General features: G+C 50.0%; 1 protein-coding gene across 4 annotated transcripts in view; it reads right to left on the minus strand.

Annotated features, from left to right (window-relative positions):
* Positions 1-19331, minus strand: part of UVSSA (UV stimulated scaffold protein A) — a 765945-nt gene that overhangs the window by 696603 nt on the left and 50011 nt on the right. For all 4 annotated transcript variants that reach the window (XM_069632154.1, XM_069632155.1, XM_069632156.1 and 1 more), the window contains one exon: positions 12355-12454. In XM_069632154.1, coding sequence (XP_069488255.1) covers positions 12355-12452 — 98 coding nt within the window. In that variant the 5' untranslated portion in view covers positions 12453-12454. The remainder of the gene's footprint in view (positions 1-12354; positions 12455-19331) is intronic.

A 19331-nucleotide genomic window follows, 5' to 3' on the forward strand; every position in this document is an offset into this window, starting at 1 on the left:
TTTCATCTCTATCAAAGTAGAGATGAAATATCCCCATTTGTTTGCCATTTATTGTGATGTTTAAGTCTCCCTTTTGTTTGTATATTTTAGTAAAATATTCAGCCCACACTTGTTCATTTATGCAATTTAGTTGTAATGCTACTTGATTGCCTGCTGAGGATTGATTTATCAGAGACCAGATTTGCCTGGTGTTTTTGCTACTTAAAGTACTGAGTATGTTAGCTCCATCTATCCGATATAGCGTTGATTTTCTTGCTCTTATCCAGTTTTTGTATTTTGTCTGCATTTGCTTTAAGACCTTCAGTCGAGGAGCCAATGGGAGAAGGGCTGCCTGGCGTTTTTCTTGTCCAAGTTGTGTTTTTTTATCTTTAACTTCCTTGCTGAAAAAATGTAGATGGGGCTTTTGTCTCAATATTTGTGTTTTAGCGAGGAGTTGGAACTTCTCCATTGCGTTTGGATAAATTACTTCCTCCGACTCTGAGTTTTTATTAGACTGTACAAGGAGTGAAGCATAATGCTCCCCAAACGCCTCAAGTGAGTGAGTATTCCAGGCCAATCTCTGCCGGGCACAATTTACAGAAGAAAAACCCTGATGAAAGTCAAATGTTGGTTCATTTATAGGACTCGGGACTAACCACTTCATATCCAACATATTGTGATCACTCAAATCATTCTGAAGCACTTGGAAGGAAGTAATATGTGCCATGATTTTTTCTTCAACATAGATATAATCTACTATCCCAGCACTATTACCTCTCTGCCAAGTGGGTCTCGGGGGGGGGGGGGGATGTGTCATGATCTCTGCTTCCAAAAGGTCAGGGTTTTCCCAACTCCCTTGGAAGCAGATCCATAACCCAGGTTCCGAGTGCCAACCAGTCCCAATTGGGACCTTTTGGACCCAGTCCTGGCGCCAGTGGCACCAGGCTCATAAATATGCCCAGTCACAGCGCTGGAAGTGCCGGGCTCATAATGCTTGGGTGGACTTACCTGCAGCAGACCATGCTGCTTACTTGCCTGCCAGTTGAGCCTCTGATCCTCTTCTGGTTGGAACTACTTTTCCTGTTGGGTGGGGCAGGAGCCACTCCCTAGATTCAGAACACTGGAACTCTTCTGGAAAGCAGGAACTCTTTTCTTACCTAGGCGTGGCTGTGGAAGGAGACACCTAAGCACTACAGGAGGCTATTTAAACCACACCCGATGGATGAATCTTGCTTTGCGTTATTCTGCATCCTCTGCAGCAGAACGCTCATTGTGTCTTCTGCATCTGATCCTGGGCCTAAGGAAAAAGGCTTACCATCCTGAATCCAGTCTTCCGCAACACCTATAAAGACAAGAAAGAACAGGTTAGCATTACGGTCTTCAGTGACAGCTCTTCACTTACCTGGTCCATCGGCTGTCACCAACGCCTCGCGCTGCATTCCAGCATCTGAAAGACAAAGGCTTACCTACTCTTCGTGCGCTCCGGAGGTCTTCACACTGCATTCCGGCATCTGAAAGACAAAAGCTTACCAACTCTTCGCACGCTCCGGAGGACTTCGGCGCTGCATCCCGCATCTGAAAGACAAAACAAGGTGCGTTTAAAGACATTGGGGAACTTTAATACTCACGTGCCATTACTCCTTTCCACATCTAACCCAGTGAGTATTCCGGCACCCTGCAGCCGCTCCGAACTTGTACCTGCAAAATAAAAAGACAGTTAGAGCGCATCGTGAAGCAGGCAACAAGCACTTACTTACGTGCTTCCAGGCGCTTCTATTCATCACACGGGCTCCATCTTCAACTCACTTCAGCCCGTCATCCGCCATCGCCGGAACCCTGCAAAACAAGAAACATCATTACTAAAGACTTTAAAGACATTAGAATTACTCGAAACTTACCGTTCGTGCAGTAAACGACGGACAGCAGTCCTCTGAGGTCAAGAGGCCTGCTCCCCTTATCCAGTGAAGAAACTGGTTACAGCACCCTGCCCCGAGGCAGATGGAGAGCACTGCGTTCACTTACCTAAGGTGAGAGCGTTAACCTTTGGGGTTCTACAGGAGAAGAGAAAGGGAAGAAGAGAGAGACATTCAATAACCCAGTTCCTTAATCCCATATTTTCTATCTACAGACATCTTACCCTTCGAGTCAGACATACAGTGCACAGAGGTCCAGCCCAAAGAGCCAGCCGTGTGTTACACATCACCTTTGAAGATACGGTATACGCCCAGTCAAGACCGGCGCCTCTATGGGAATCAGGTGAGCGTTACAGAACGCAAAGCCTACCACAAAACTCCCGTCCAGGCGCTATGGAAACCTCGGATACCGACCAGCTAGCCCAGTTACTTGGGGAACTAAGGACAGAAGTGCATGCAGCCCGTCAGGAAACGAACGCTCTAAGAAGGGAACTGATTATTTCCAAGGAGCGAACAGATGATCTCGCTAGACAATTGCTACAGTCACAAGCCGGACAGACCCCGTTACCCGCATCTGGGGGAAATCTTCCTTCTACATCCTCTATGAATCCAGTGCAGATCAACCTACCTGGGAATGTACCTCTGGCTCCGCCCGAACGATTTTCTGGTGACCCAAAGAGGTTTGAAGTATTTATCAATCAGTGCCGGTTGCATTTCTTATGCCGGCCAGCAGCCTTTCCAACTGATCAAGCTAAAGTAGCTTTCGTGCTTTCGTACCTTAGTGGCAATGCGGCAGACTGGTCGATCCCTCTAGTAAATCAAGATGATCCGGTCCTCCATGATTTTCAAGCTTTTCAGCTCAGTATGGAAAAACTGTTCGCAAGACATTCACAGGGGCAGGCCTTGGACAATGAGCTTCTTTCGTTGCGACAAGGTAATCAAGACCTTTTGGCTTATATTGCGTCTTTCAACAGACTGATAGTGGAAACTCAATGGCCTGAGGACAAAAGGATTACGCTGTTTTATAGAGGTCTACGTGGAGAGCTCAAAGATGTGTTAGCCCCAGTAGTGAATCCCCCACAAGATTGTTCGGACTATATAGACTTAGTCGTTCAAATAGATCACAGACTGCAGAACAGGAAGGCCGATCGTTCCAAGTTTGATGCTCGAGTATTTTCCAAACCGCCAACTCCTTCCAAAGGAGTAGACTCCGGGGAACCCATGCAAATAGGGGGTCTGAAAGGTCCTCTAACACAAAAGGAGCGGGAAAGGAGAAAACAGTTGCAATTATGCCTCTATTGCGGAAACTCAGGGCACTTTCTTCGAGACTGTCCGGTGAAACCTGCCAAGAAGGCAGTAGGAGCTGCAGTTACCAAAGTTATAAACTCTGAGCAGGGAAACGACCTCGCCCGACAAGAATAGAGGTCCTCTTGCCGAGCGTGAAAACCAGTTCTGTGACCTCGCATTTCGTGATACCTATGGTCCTCATTAGCCCTGATAATCCAGATCGATTACATGCAATTGAAGCTTACGTCGACAGCGGTGCCATCGGCAATTATGTGGATCATGAAATGGTTTTGAGGATGAATCTAACTCTTTGTCCCAAGGCTGTGAAGGACGTCATTACTACGGTGGATGGTACGGAGATAGCCTCCGGGCCAGTAACGCATACCACTCAAGAGGTGACGCTAGTAAGTCAAGATGGACACCATGAGAAGATCGTGTTCGATGTGATCAAGGCCCCTCAGTTTCAGATTATTCTAGGAATACCTTGGTTAGAGAAACACAATCCTCTGATCGATTGACGAGCAAGAACGGTCCAGTTTCCAGAATGTGTCTCTACTTGTCACCCTCCACCTGGTGTTGCACTGGCAGCAATTTCTTCAGAGACTCCCCAGTTACCTCCCGAATACCTAGAATACCAAGATGTTTTGCGGAAGGATCAGGCTAACTCTCTACCTCCTCATAGGTCTTATGACTGCCAGATAGACCCGATACCTGGATCTACTCCTCCTTGTAGTAGAATTTATGCCCTCACCGAGCCTGAGAACCTTCACCTTCGACAATACCTGGATCAATACCTGGCAAATGGGTTTATTCGTCCTTCCAAATCCCCTGCTTCTTCAGCTTTGTTCTTCGTTCCAAAAAAGGAAGGAGACCTTAGAACTTGTATAGATTATCGCTCCCTGAACCAGATCACCGTTAAGAATAGATAGCCGTTACCTTTGATCCCTGAACTCCTGGACCAAGTCAGAAAAGCATGCATATATACGAAGCTGGATCTTAGAGGAGCTTACCACTTGGTACGAGTAAAAGAGGGCGATGAATGGAAGACGGCCTTCCGCACCAAGTATGGGCTATTTGAATATCAGGTCATGCCCTTCGGACTTTGCAATGCCCGGCCGCCTTTCAATATTTTATGAACGATGTCCTCAGAGAGCTCATAGATGTGTGTGTTGTTGTTTACATTGACGACATCCTCGTTTATTCTTCATCGGAATCTGAACATCGGAAACACGTGAAAATGGTCCTCGAAAGATTGCGTCAACACAAACTTTTCGCTAAGTTGGAAAAATGTGTTTTCAACGTGACTGAAGTTGAATTCTTGGGATTCATATTATCACCTGGCGGAGTGCGTATGGATTCAAAGAAGGTCGATGCAGTTCTCAAATGGCCATCACCATCCTCCGTAAAAAGGTGTGCAAAGCATGTTAGGCTTCGCTAACTTTTACCGCAGGTTTATCCCCGAATTCTCTCGAATAGTCCAGCCCATCACTACCTTGTTAAAGAAAAACAAACGTTTTGAATGGTCTACCGAGGCGGAACAAGCTTTCCAGGATTTGAAGACTAAATTTATCTCTGCACCAATCTTAAAACACCCTCGCCCCGAACTCCCCTACATCGTGGAAACTGATGCTTCAAGCCTTGCCATGGGGACAGTTCTATCACAAAAGGACCCGGTAACCAATCAGTTGCATCCCGTGGCATTTTGGTCCCGCAAATTCTCGCCTCCTGAAATCAATTACACGATTACTGACAAGGAACTTCTGGCTATCAAGTCTGCCTTTAAGGCGTGGCGGCATTATCTGCTGGGGGCCCGACACACCGTTACTGTGATTACGGATCACCGAAACCTGCAATATTTGAAAACCGCAAAAGCCCAATCCTCTAGACAACTCCGTTGGGCATTATTTTCTTTGCCGAGTTTGACTTCATAATTACCTATCGACCTGGTACAAAGAACGGTAAAGCTGATGCCCTTTCTCGGATGGGAGTGGAAGAACACTTGATCAACCCTAAACCTGTACCAATCATTCCCGAACAAAGAATTCTGGGTGTAATTGCCACAGAATCCATAGAGGAAGTTAAGGATAAAGCCAGGCAACTTGTAACTCCAGCAGACATACATAATTGGCATCTGCAGGGAAAGGACTTTGCAGTAAAGGACAACTTATTGTATTTCCAAGAACGATTATACCTACCCAGCACAGATTTACAGAAAAAAGTAATCTCTTGTTATCACGATTCTTTAATGGAAGGACATCCCGGTATGGCCAAGACCTCAGAAAAGATCAAGCGCTACTTCTGGTGGCCGTCTTGGAAAAAAGATATCAGAGACTTTATAATGTCCTGTAGAGTATGCGCCCAAAACAAGAGTCAAAAGGAAAGACCAGCAGGCCTCTTACGCCCTATTGACATCCCACCTCGCCCTTGGCATACGCTTTCTATGGACTTCATCACCGATCTACCTCCATGCTCCGGATACAATACGATTCTAGTAATCGTGGACTTATTCTCCAAGATGGCGCATTTCATTCCGCTCAAAGGCTTGCCAACAGCAGCAACTCTGGCCCGAGAATTTCTCGAAAACATCGTCCGACTGCACGGTTTTCCTTCGGTTCTAATTTCGGATCGAGGTAGTCAATTTGTTTCTCATTTTTGGCGAAGCTGCTGTCGGTCGGCTCAAATTGATGTGAGACTATCGACCAGTCACCACCCTCAGACCGACGGACAAACCGAGAGGACCAATCAAACTCTGGAACAGTATTTACGCTGCATGCTGCAACAAACTGAAAAAACTTGGAAAGACATCCTTTGGATAGCCGAATATGCCTACAATAACTCTGTCCATTCGGGAACTGGGAAAACCCCGTTTTTTCTTTTGTACGGCAGTCACCCTCGAACCTCGGAGTTGGATCCCCTCCAAGATCTTGAAACACCAGCAGTAGACTACCTGCATTCTACAATCACCCAAGCCTTTAAGGAGGCTCTTTCTCACCTTCAAAGGGCTAAAGAACAATACAAGAAAGGAGCAGATCAACATTGGAAGGAAGCCCCTCAATATCAAGTAGGGGATCAAGTCTGGTTATCCACCAAATATCTACCTCTAAAAGGGCCACGCACATTCAACCCAAGATACCTTGGTCCCTATTCCATCACTACCATAGTAAACCCAGTAGCGGTCAAGTTGGACTTGCCCCCGCACATGAAGATACATCCGGTCTTCCACGTCTCTCTATTAAAACCCGTGCAACCTCAAACCCGACTAACTAAATCTCCAAAACCTATCCTAGTTGATGGAGAACTCGAGTTTGAAGTCAAACGCATTCTGGACTCCAAGATCTCCAAATCTAAACTATTTTACCTAATTGACTGGAAAGGCTACGGCCCCCAAGAGAGATCCTGGGAACCTGCTGAATATGTCCACGCTCCTCGCCTAATCAAAAGATTTCACCGAACATTTCCTGACAAGCCAAAACCCCCGGAGAAGCCCGGTTTGGGAGGGGCCTTGAGGGGGGGTACTGTCATGATCTCGGCTTCCAAAAGGTCAGGGTTTTCCCAACTCCCTTGGAAGCAGATCCATAACCCAGGTTCCGAGTGCCAACCAGTCCCAATTGGGACCTTTTGGACCCAGTCCTGGCGCCAGTGGCACCAGGCTCATAAATATGCCCAGTCCCAGCGCTGGAAGCGCCGGGCTCATAATGCTTGGGTGGACTTACCTGCAGCAGACCATGCTGCTTACTTGCCTGCCAGTTGAGCCTCTGATCCTCTTCTGGTTGGATGAAGTATTTGGGCATGAGATTGATATTTTTTTGATATCGCTCTAGCTTTTTCTTTGAGTGCTGGACAGGAAAGAATTTTGACAAACTGTTTTGTCTGAGATGTAACATTAGATTTGACATTCTTAAGATTTTTTGTCTTTTTTTCGTGCTAAAAGTGACTTTTTTTGCAACCTTAGGCCTCTCCACTCTTGATTTGTGTACACCAAACATGGGATATAAAGGTTTCACCACAGATGGAATTTTACTCTCTGAAAAGTTAGCATTGGAACTACCTTCATTCTGTTCAATGAGTCCAAGGCAAGTATTTCTGTTCACCCCTTGCGTTGTATCAGTCAACTCAGTTATAATTTTTGGAAAATGGGGAACAACAGTTTCAATGAGAGATTGTATTGGCATAAATTCAAGATCATTTGAGATCTGTGTGGCTACAGTGATGCAAGCTTTTGGTTTCAGGTCAGAAATAGCTTTCATAGTTCTTTCCTGAGTTCCTTCTATTCTTAGCATCACTGAATGCTGCCACGACATGATCTGATCAATTTGTTTATTTTGGGCAATAGTTTTTCGTTCCATTGACTCAAATAATTTGCTCATTGATTGTATTGCTAGATTCATCGAGCTCAAAATAATCTGCATCAAACTATCTATTGATTGTACTGGTGGAGATAATGCCTTGGAGATATTTTCAAGCCCTCTCCTTGGTGTTGGAGCAGCAAAGGAGATCTCAGATTCTGCAGATAATGAGGAATTCGAATATAGTACTGGGGAGGCAGAAAGGTTGTCATGTAAGGTTCGTGAGGACGGGCAAGACTCATTCAAGTCAATGTTAGCTGTTGTAGGAGCTACAAACTCAGAGGGTCGAACAACAGAAGCCTCTTTTGAAGATGAAGTTGGAGCAGTCAAAACATTACATAATAATACACTGTCCGAGAGGGAGGCATTAAGTTCAAACATACTTACTGGACCCTGATCAAGGTGGCCCATGACCGGCGCAGTGTCCATCTTCCTTGTCTCCATGGATGGAGACTTTATTACTTCTTTCGTTGTGTTTATAGTTGCCTTCTTGTTGTCATGATCTTTCACAGTTCGTGTCGCCAAAGAAATGCCTCTATGCAGGACGGGCGTGTTCTTGCTAAATACTGGCGACAGAGGTTGCGGCAAGGTCGCATAAAACGACCGAATATCCGTGTGTCTTCCTACGGTCTCCTTTATTTTAACATTATGATTAAAAGGTTTTGGAAACGGTGTGGAGACACTCCATGACCGTTTTTTGTTGTTGTGGAGGGGTCATAAACCCGGAGGAGGTTTCCCATAGGCTTGCTAATTGAGCTCCAGGAGGCATGCCCGAGGTTAAATTGAGCATAATTTCTTTAACAGATACGTAGGCACCCTGTTGAATCAAAGTGTGCTTACTTCTGTCAAAGATAACCGCCTACCACTTATTCGCCAACCGCGGCAAAGCGGCCAAGCGGCCAAGCGGTACTTAAACGGTACTTGGTACGGTGCGCGCGTTCCTGAATATATACACGCTTTAGAAATGGGTGTGTCAGCAACTCGTGAAAAGCCTAAACAATGAAAACAAAGATAGTTTTAAGGGCTTATAACACTATTAAGTTGTTGTAAAAGTTATTTCCTTGTGCAATGTTCACCTGCTGGTAAAGATAGATCTTGCAGTGAGTAAATCCTTGAAGTCTTTAAAATCCACAGGAAACGAACAGCATGCCGTGGCCAAGCGGTACTTAAACAGTACTTGGTACGGTGCGCATACCAAGTATGTGAACAAGAGGTCTAGAGATGAACAAAGAAAATGTCTGACAGAAGTGCCAGAGGGACTGGAGAGAAATACCCTGGGACTGATTAAGCAGTTCTTCAGGATGCGGTTGGTGGGTTGCAAAGGCAGTTGCTGTGCACGCTGTTTAGGGACCACTATACACTCCACTGACGGCACACCGATGCAGATGGAACCATCAGGCCTTTGGGTAGAACTGCAATTCGAGATTTGGAGATTACCAAGTCAGTGTCAGAGCCAGACCGTGGCGGCTGCCTGTGATGCAGGGTTCCCACATTATTTGGCACAGGATCTGGCTTGGTAAGCTCCCAAAGAAGAGCTGCTTTAGGAGAAAGATTGAGGAAAGCCCACAGGAGACTGCAGCCTCAAGAGCTTAACGGAAGAAGTGAGACAGAACCAGGGCACTTGATTCGGTTCCTGTGGTGAAGATTTTCTGGTTGGATCGGCTCAGGGGCGAAAGAGCCCCTGTTTCTTGGTCTGCAATTGCAGGCACAGTCAGCTGCTTCAGGAAGAGGAGGCCTTCAAGCAGGAGCTGTAATCCACTTGTGTCCACTGAATAGGGGAAGAGAGTGCCACTAAGAGTTCCTGATGATCTTCTTTGGAGAGGTAGAGCTTCTCAGTCTCATTCTTTGGGGTTTCAAAAGGTGCTGATGCAGAGCATTGGTCCCTCCTCGAACAACAGTTCTTCAAGAATGCAGGTTTATTTATTTATTGTATATTTGTACAGCGCCTATATAACAAATGGTGTTTCAAGGCACCATAAGGAACAAAAAGGGTGGGGGAAAGATAACAAAAATAGTCCTAGTAGGCCTTGTGACATTCGGATCGTGCAAGTGCAGAAGTTTAGAGATTCCTAAGGTGAGTGAGCAAGGGGGGTTTGCTTTGATCACCACGCTGCACCCAATCATAAACCAATCATTATTCAAACAGAGGGTGGTCAGTCCATGGCAGGCCATACCTTCATGGTCCCTTATGGGCAACTGTCTCCCTTGTTAGGCAGAAAGCCCACTGTGTATCCCATGTGGTAGCTTCTATACTTTTTTGCTGGCTTTTAAGGCCTTGTAACTGGTTCTTCTTCCAGCCAGGCTTGATCACAAGCCTGACAAAGTGTGGCTCTGTGTTTTTGTGCTCTGACTTAAGCGTCCTTATTAGTCCTCAGGCAGGGGTATCCCAAATGTACCCCTTGGTCTCCCATAGGGTTTTGTGTGTGTCTCTTTCTCTCCCTCCCCCTCTCTGACTCTCTCCCTCGTGGCTAGGCTGGTGATGGCTTTTCCACCTATGTAAAATGGTTCCACTGGGTGGAATACATTTTACCTGGCTAGGCCCTTTTTTCACACTATCCTCCGTTGTAGTGATTGCATTGAAGACCTGAGGAGTTACCCGACTATCCCCTGTCCTTTGTGTACAAGAGAGGTGGTGGCTATCTTTGACCACTGGGTGTGTCCCCCAGCAGTGGGGGCTGTAGTAAGCCTGAAAGCAGTTCTTGTTGAAATATGCAGATGCCTGTCTGCGACAGTGTGGATTATTTCCTTTGTGTTAGAGACCTTTGCAGAATGCCAGGTGATCTTGAATCCTGTTGGAGAGCATAGTGACAAGGGATCCCTTGTCAATATATGTTGGTTGTGATGAATCCAGGGAATTCGTCACCTCTCGCGAAGGGAGGACGCTATTCCCTTTGGGACTAGCGAGGTGGGCCTGCTAGGTCTCCCTGCCACCCCTTAGGGGACAGGGCAAGCAGGATCCCAGTGGCGGTGATCCCCCTTGGAGAACAGGCCGACCATTAGTAGGGATATGTACCACCCTCCTCCCCTTCCTCAGACAGCCAATTTCTTCATTGGCTATTTGGGAACGACCTCAAGACACTATAAGAATGTTGAACCTGCCTTGGATTCCGACCCGTTCCCGTTGTCCTCACAGAACCAATGGTTTGTTCCACACAGAGCATCTCACTGACACAAGGAGTAACAAGAGAGCAGGCTGGAGTAAGATTCTCCACCCTGCGGAGCCAAGACAAAGAGGAGGGCCCATCCTCCTTGAAGGTGGAGTCAGGTGGACTTCCCACGCAGTCTGTGTGGAGCACTGGGCAGCCAGGAAGCCGACAGAGAGCAAGTACCGGCCATCAGACCAGGAGCAGAATGTGTTTGCCCCAATGGGTTTTATTTTATTTATTTTTGCTTTCATGTCAGCGCACAAAACTTCCAGGCATCGAGAACGTGTGTATCGGTTACAGACAGAATTAGTGTGCAAACAGACTGGTAAAGCCTCATCTCATGGTACGGGGGTTACATTAGGCATGCAGACAAGCAAATGAGACAACATGGGTGTATGTGTGCAGACTGTGGAAGCCTCACCTCATGGAACAGGGGCAACTACAGGCATGCAGGCAAGCATAGGGGACAAAGTTCGAGTGTGTATGCAGACTGGGCATGCTGCACTTCACGAAGATAAAGGCGAAATAGTAGCTAAGTAATAACAGATTAACATGTTGCATAAATCAGAGATTGTGACAAGAGAGGTAGACCGGCAGCCGTGTGGCGCATTAATGACCTGGATTAAGTTCTTAGATGAGGTAGTTTAGTTTCTGTTCCCTCTTGCTAGGCCCAAGTCAAACAGGCCAGAAAGGGGAGCGGGAAGGCCGTGAGTTAATCTATGTGAGCCCAGAGGACCCCGAGAGGCCGGGGGCAGCAACGGTTGCATCAGAAGTTGGCGATGAGACACTGGAGGGTAAAGTACACAAGGTAAACATGGCAACTAAACGAGGCAGTATGACGGTTGTAGCTGAGGTTTCGGGACATACAGGCAGCATTTTCATAGCGCAGAGGCTGGACGGAGGCCCAATCCTCCTTACCTTGCATAACGGTGTTTGCCATAGAGGAGAGTTATGATCGAGAATTATTGTGTGAGAGAAGATTTAAAGGTTGGATCTGATGCGCCCGGTCAGGCCGAGACAGTGATTTAGGGAGACCCGTAAAGGGTTCCCTTTTTAAAAAGGCCCGACAGATGGAGGTTGAGCTGGTAGCATGGGATAGAACAAGGGGTGCGAGAGGGGCTTTGGATTGTTCAGTCAGTTGACTTCTCACTTACTATCGACTGAAGGCTTTCCCTTTGCAACTGCATATTCTGACATCTTAAAATCTCCTGAAAACTTTTTGACACGCAGCGCATTCTAGCCTTCTCCCCATTCACACATTGTGCTCCCTTAACTGAAAAGGTCCATCTAAAGCAGTATTGTGCTACTGAGCGACAGCTGTGGTCATCAGGCGTCCTTCATACAGATTCATATCATGCCCTGTTAATGTTGTACCGTTTTAGCAGCATTTTGGAAATGTTACACTATATTTCAGATTGATAAATCCTGAGTCCCAGATTGCTAGAAGCTGCAGGGTCTGTTTGAACATAAGCCTAACGTGCACAACATACAACGCCAACACTCAGGAATTTGGCAGAAATAGCACAGTGTAGCTAGCTCAAACTACAAGAAGGCCTTGGCACTAGGCATTCCCAGCATGCTGTTAAACCTTTTCTGTCTCTTCTTATAATGGATTATCAACTCTGGAAAACAGCTTTGCATGTACAAAAAGTATTAACATATTAGGTTACTAACTACTCATACTTGCAGATTTTCTTTAGTTCCTTCATTTTCTCTGGATTCAGTTGTGGTTCACCAGAGGTAGTGAGCTCCTCCACCAATTCAGAAAGTTTCTGATCCATTTCTGGGTGAAAAAGAAAAGAAAACAAAAAATAATTGAATTGATTATAAACAGCACAGCACATTTTTAATTCAAGTTATGGAAATGTAAGATGTATACATGATGGAAAAAACATCTTTCAGGGTTCCCGTTACGTGATGTCAGATGGTATTTTATTATGGGTATTTACAGAGAGCAACATTAGCTTCAGGAAGCAATGGAACAATGTACAGGTGTAGGAGATGGAACAAGGTACTTACCTGTAACTGTTGTTCTCCAGCATGGGTCTGGCATGAATTCACGTGCTCATGAATATTCCCCGTCGTCAGGCTGGGAATCCTCGGTAAAGAAAAAATCAGTATCAGTTTCGTTTCTGATCTGTCTTTCGTAGTAGTAACCAATCACTGATCTCTGCGTCATACTGACCACAGCCAATGACTGCCCTCTACCTAAGCCCCGCCTCTGGCAGCCATCTTCAGATTTGGTAGCACGTGAAGTGGCAGTATGACCAAGTGCAGAGCCGCAGAGGGGTAGGCGGGAGGGTTCGCATGTGAATCCATGCCAGACCCATGCTGGAGAACAACAGTTACAGGTAAGTAACTTGTTCCTTCTCCAGCATGGGGTCTGGCATGGATTCACATGCTCATGAATAGAGAATACATAGCAGTACACACATGCACAACCACGGGAGGTGGCAAAGGCTCAACATTAAGCATTACATCAAACTCAACATTAAGCAATTCTTACCTCCTCACCAGGCTCACCTTAGGCGAACAGGTTGCGCAGCACTGCTTGGCCGACCCTGGACTCCTCCCTGGAATCCCGATCGACGCAGTAGAATTTCGTGAAGGTGTGCGTCGACCTCCACGTAGCAGCCCTGCAGATGTCCAGCAGGGGCACACCAGATAGGAACGCCGTGGTAGCTGCGATCGCTCTGGTGGAATGGGCTCTCGGACGGCCAGGCAGCGGTCGGTTTGCCAACCGATGACAGTACATGATACAGCCGGAGAGCCATCTGGAAATGGAAGCCTTCGAGAGAGCCTTCCCCTGATTGACAGGTCCAAAGTTCACAAAGAGTTGTGACGTCTTCCGAAAACACTTCGTGCGGTCCACGTAGAACTTCAGCGCTCTAGCCACATCCAGCGAGTGCAAAGTCCTTTCAGCCGGTGACTAAGGCGACAGGAAGAAAACAGGCAACACCAAGGGTTCGTTGAGGTGGAAGTCCGACGGCACCTTTGGCATGAAAGAGGGGTGCGTCCTGAGCACTACCCTTGAGTCGTGAAAAGTCAAGTACGGGGTCTTGCAGGAAAGGGCCTGGATCTCTCCCACCCGTCATGCGGAGGTGATGGCCACAAGAAACGCCGTTTTCCACGACAAGAACTTCAACGGAGCCGAGTGCAGAGGCTCGAACGGAGGTCCCATGAGCTTGGTCAGCACCACGTTGAGCTCCCACGCCGGGGCCGGAGCCTTCACCGACGGGAACAATCTGAACAGTGCCTTCATGAACTCTTTCACCAGACGATGAGACCACAAAGACGTCCGCCCCGTGGTCCTGGTGTATCGGGAGATTGCAGCAAGATGAATCTTGATGGACGCGTGCGCCGGTCCAACCTTGGCCAGCGTCAGTAGGTACGGCAGTACTTGGGGAGCCGTAATCCGTATAGGGTTAATCTTCTGTGCGTGGCACCAGACAGAGAACCTCTTCCATTTGTGTCCGTAGCATTTAAGAGTTGAGGACGCCCTGGCCTTTGCAAGAACCTCTATGCAGTCGGCCGGTATGTCGTATCCTCCAAACTCTAACGCTGCAGGAGCCAGGCCTGCCAGCTCAGCGGCTTCGGGTCGTGATGGAGGATGGCGCCTCCTTCCCTGGAGAGAAGATCCGCGTCCACTGGAAGCTTGATTGACGGGGACGCTGACAAGTCCAGAAGGTCCGGGAACCATATCTGCCTCGGCCACGCATGTGCGACGAGGATCATCCTGCACCGTGACCTCTTGAGCTGGTTGATGAGCCGGATCAGCAATGGCAATGGAGGGAACGCGTATAGAAACAGGCCCTCCCAGGGGAACGAGAAAGCATCGCACATGCTCCTCGGCTGGGGAAACCTGCTGGCGAACCTCCGGCACTTGGAGTTCAGATCGATCTGGCGTGTGCCCCACCGTCGGAAGAGGCGGTCCACTAGATCCTGTCGTAGTTCCCACTCGTGGCACGAGTGCAGCTCTCTGCTGAGCGAGTCGGCGATGGTGTTTTTTATCCCTGCCAGATGAAACGGCACCAGGAACATCCCTTGGGCGGCGGCCCAATGCCACAGGTCCTGCGCCTCCTTAGACAGGGCTGGGGACCTGGTTCCGCCCTGTTTCCTGATGTAGAACATGGTGGTGGTGTTGTCGTTGAAGATCCTCACCACCTTGCCCTTGAGGGACGGAAGAAAGGACCTGAGGGCCCAAAACACTGCACCGAGCTCCAGGACGTTGATATGGAGGGACTTCTCCGTTGGAAGCCAAAGGCCTCTCGCGTGCAGATTTTCGGTGTGCGCTCCCCACCCTTCCAGGGAGGCATCCGTGGTCACTGTCTCCTGGTGGCCGGGGGTCTGGAAGTCCATGCCCGCTGCAGATGCGCGCGGGTGCCCCACCACCGGATCGCACGTCGGAAACTCTCGTCGAGTGTGATCCTCTCCTCGAAGCTGCCCGTTGTCTGGATCCAGCGCGCATCCAGGAACTCCTGCAACGGGCGCATCCGGAGCCTGCACAGGCGGTTGAGGTAAATGCAAGAAGACATCATTCCGAGGAGGGACTTGATGGACCTCACTCTGGCCGCGTCCGCAACCAGCATCCGCTGCACCTTGCCCAAGATGGCTCTCGTCCTTTCCTCCGACGGAGAGGCCACAAGCGACACTGTGTCGAGCTTCGCTCCCACAAACAGTGCGTCTTGCGCGGGCACCAGGTGTGACTTGGCGTAGTTTATGGAGAATCCCAGGTCCGTGAGTAGTTGGACTGTCATTGCCGTGTGCTCCATGGCGAGCTCCTTCGTCTTCGCTCGGATGAGCCAGTCGTCCAGGTAGGGGTAGACATGGATCCCCTCTCGGCGCAGCTGCGCCGCCACCGGTGCGAGGCACTTGGTGAACACCCTGGGTGCCGACCTCAATCCGAAGGGAAGGGCTTTGAACTGGTAGTGACGCCCTTGGACCACGAACCTGAGAAACTTTCGGTGTCCCTTTAGGATGGGAATATGGAAGTAGGCATCCTCCAAATCCAACGACGACAGGAAATCGCCCTCCTCCAGTTGACCCAGGACGTGTTGGAGGGTGACCATCCGGAACTTCTGTGCCTTGATGAATTTGTTCAGTCGTCGTAGGATGGGACGCCATCCTCCCGTCTTCTTCTTCACGAGGAAGTATCTTGAGTAAACTCCGGAGCCCCGAAGCCTCTTTGGGACAAGCTCGATGGCGCCCTTCTTGAGCATCGCCTTTACCTCCAAGAGAAGTTGAGGGACGTGATGTTCTTTCCTGGCCACAGGGGGACGCGCGGGCACCTCTTTAGAAACTCGAGCGCGTGACCCTGAGCTAGGGCGTCCAGCACCCAACGGTCGGTAGAGATGGACTCCCACACGCTGACGAAGCTCGCCAGCCGGCCTCCCACCGGGGTGCTTCAGTGGGGGCTCGACCCCACGGCCGGTTCAGTCCTGCTTAGACGAGGCTTTGCCGCCTTGTCCTCCTTGGCGACGACGGCGGGGTCCGCCTGACTTGCCTCGTCTCCTGTAAGCTTCCTGTGACGACGAACGGGCCTCTTGACGGTAGGTGGAAAATCCGCCGCTGGAACCTTTGGAGGCCCCCTGTTTGCCTCCGCCGCTCCGAAAGGGCGGCCGCCGTTGCTGGAGAACCCCAAGAGCCCGGGCCGTCTCCGTGTCTGCCTTGATGGCTTGAAGGGAGTCGTCCACTGTTTTCCCAAACAGGTTGTTTCCGTCGAACGGCATGTCCAAGACACTGGTCTGCACGTCCTGACGGAAGTCAGTAGCCTTGAGCCATCCACGCCGCCTAAGGCACACGCCGTTGCCCAACTGGCGAAATCCAGTGTCAGCGATGTCCGTCGCAATCGTAATGGCGTGGTCTGACGCCACCTCTCCTTCCTGCAAGATCTCTAGGGCTTCCGCCCTCTTGTTGTCCGGTAGGAAGTCCAGCAGGGGGGCCAGTTTGTACAACAACTCCCTGTCGTAGCGGGCTACGATAGCCAAGGCGTTGGCCGCCTTAATCGTCGTCGCTGCAGACGAGATGACTCTGCGTCCCATTGTATCTAATTTCTTTCCCTCGCCGTCCGGCGGGGAGGTCGACGTAGAGGCCGCGCCCACCCCCCCCCGCTTTCTTCCTGGCCGCCGCGGAGACGACCGAGTCCGGGGTCGGCTGTGCCCAAAGGCACAAGGGGGCCGCGTCCGGGAGCCGGTACTTCTTCTCGTACCGATCCCTTCTAGCCGGCGTCGTGGATGGGTTCTTGAGGAGGGCGAGGCCCTCATCCCAAATATCATCCAGTAGAGGTACAGAGAGGACCGGCTTCCTCTTGGCCTTGCGCCGTTGATAAAGGAAACCTTCCTTCTTCTTCTCTTCCGGGCAGAGCTGGAAAAGCTCGGATGCCCTGGCGATCATGGAGTGAAACGATCCAATCTCGTCGGGCGGGGAAGCCCGGGTGGGAGGTGACAACGGCAGATCCTCGTCGTAAACCTCGTCGTCTGTACCCGTCGCGGCCGTGTCAGTCCCCGTATCATCCCCACGTGTCGTGGACGGGGAAGAGGGCTGAACAGGGCGCAATGGCTGAAAAGGAGGTGGAGGATGAATCCTTCTCCTAGGGGGAGGGCTCCCAGAAGGGCCTGGCTCCGGGTCCCCCGTCGGGAGCGGTTCCTCCGCTGGTGGTAACGGCAGTCTCATCCTTATCTCCGAGCATAAGGACTGTCTAGCCAACAAAATGGCCGCAGAGTTGTCTTGCGGCACTTGTTGAGGGGAGTCCGACGGGCGGTCAGGAGCCCCTTCGGCACCCTCGACGTTATCGTCGTCTCCTACGTCGGGGTCGCTCCCGACGGGCTGGTCTTCTTCCACGCCAACGCCGTGGCTCAAGACTTCGATCAGCTCTTCCTCAGAGGTTGAGGCCGAATCCACGATGACCTCCTGCCCCCCCTTTTTCTTCTCCGTCGGAGGTTTCACAGGGGTCTGTATTGCTCTCCTCTAAAAAGTGCACGGAACTACCATAAATCACCAGTGCAATTATAGAGCAAATACTTCAACCCAAAAACAGACACAATAATTCACAGCCACGCACACTTTAGAAGATAATCAGCTCTTTACGGCTATTTATTCAAAGCTTACAGGTACATAGAAATAGCTCATACAACTCACATGGGCATAGATCACAAAAAACATAAAGAAGTCAAAGAAAGAAATACATCACCGTGGGCGTAGCTTAATGGAACTTCATCTGGCCAGAAGCGGCTGAAAGACCCCGATAACAGCCAGGCCAAGAGCACAACAACCCACAGGAGTGTCGGACCGAAGCGTCCCCCCTCCGACTGAAGTCTTTGTGCTTATCCCGTCTGACCGCTAAGGGCTTCCGCATATATGCCCTCCTCAACAAGGGGTGGCACCTTCTCGAACCTTCTGGCAGTGCGCTTGCGCATTGATGGGTGACCGTTGGTTGCCAGCTGAATCAACCGACAGTAACCTCAAGGAGCAAAGCACTTCTCTCTCCTAAACGCCCCGGGAAACAATTCCATAACTCATCTCAAAACCTTGGCACAGGCCGAGCAAACCCAAAACAAACTTCGCTATCAGGTACCAACCGGCACCTGCGGATCTTAGCTTTCCCAGCGCCGTGTCCTTGGCTGGGAAGGCCTGCATTCCAAGCCCATCAGCAAATAACGTTGAAAACATGTTGTTTCGCAAAGCAAGTGTAGCTTTCCACTGAGGCATGGATAAATATCCATCATGGCTCTGAGTTCCCCCAGAATGCACTGCGCACCAGCGCCATGTTTTAGCTCAACCATCACAGGGTCCTGTCGATGGGCATAAAAGAGGACTCCCTCCGCGGTGGCAGGGAGACTCTGAGCCCGAGGTCGCCACCAATGGTGTAGCCTCCACAGGCTGAGCCAGGGCCGCCGCGACTGTCTCGATAGAGGCCTTGGCCGGATGGATTAAGGCTTTCACCACCTTAGGTGCGCTCACCGCCTTCTCCCTGGGCGGAGGGTCACTGCCTCGCCCCCCCTCCGATCGGGCCTTCGAGCTCGACCGGGGTCTCTCCAGGAGCTTCGCCGGGTGCTCGGCCTTCCTCTTACCCGAACCAGAGCGTTGGCTCGTGGTTGATGGTGCCGGGGAGGATGCGCCCTGCCTGGCGCCCGTAGAGCCCGACCGTTCGGCGCTCCCGGTGCCAGCGGACTCGCGGTGCTTGGCCTTGTGTTGGACCCTCGCCGCCGGGGTGTCCTCAAAGGTCTTAGAAGACTGCTCGGACTTCTTCTTTTTCTCGCCTGACGGGCTCTTCCCTTCCAGCCAGTTGGTGAGACGTTGATGGCGGTCCTTCATGGTCCGCTCCGACATATTGCCGCAAAACGCACAGTCCTTCTCCACGTGCGTCTTGTCCTCATGTAGGCAGTAAAGACAGAGGGAGTGTTCGTCTTCCTTAAAGACATTCTGAAGCTGGCATCCAGGGCAGACCCTGAACAGCTTTCCGGGCGTCGAGCTTCCCTTCTCCTGGGCCATGTCCGAGATGGGCCCGAGAAACTTCTGTAGTCCTCCAAAAGCGTGGCTCGACGAAATCTTCACCCTTGAGGGGCGTAGACGAATCCGACACGGGTCCCCGTTGATCGGATGAAGAAACGGTGGAGCTTGAGGCACTTTTGACCGAAAGAGAAATTCTTTGAGAAACAACG

Source organism: Ambystoma mexicanum, chromosome 6q, assembly GCF_040938575.1.
Source record: "Ambystoma mexicanum isolate Mex_15411 chromosome 6q, UKY_AmexF1_1, whole genome shotgun sequence".
NCBI lineage: Eukaryota > Metazoa > Chordata > Amphibia > Caudata > Ambystomatidae > Ambystoma > Ambystoma mexicanum.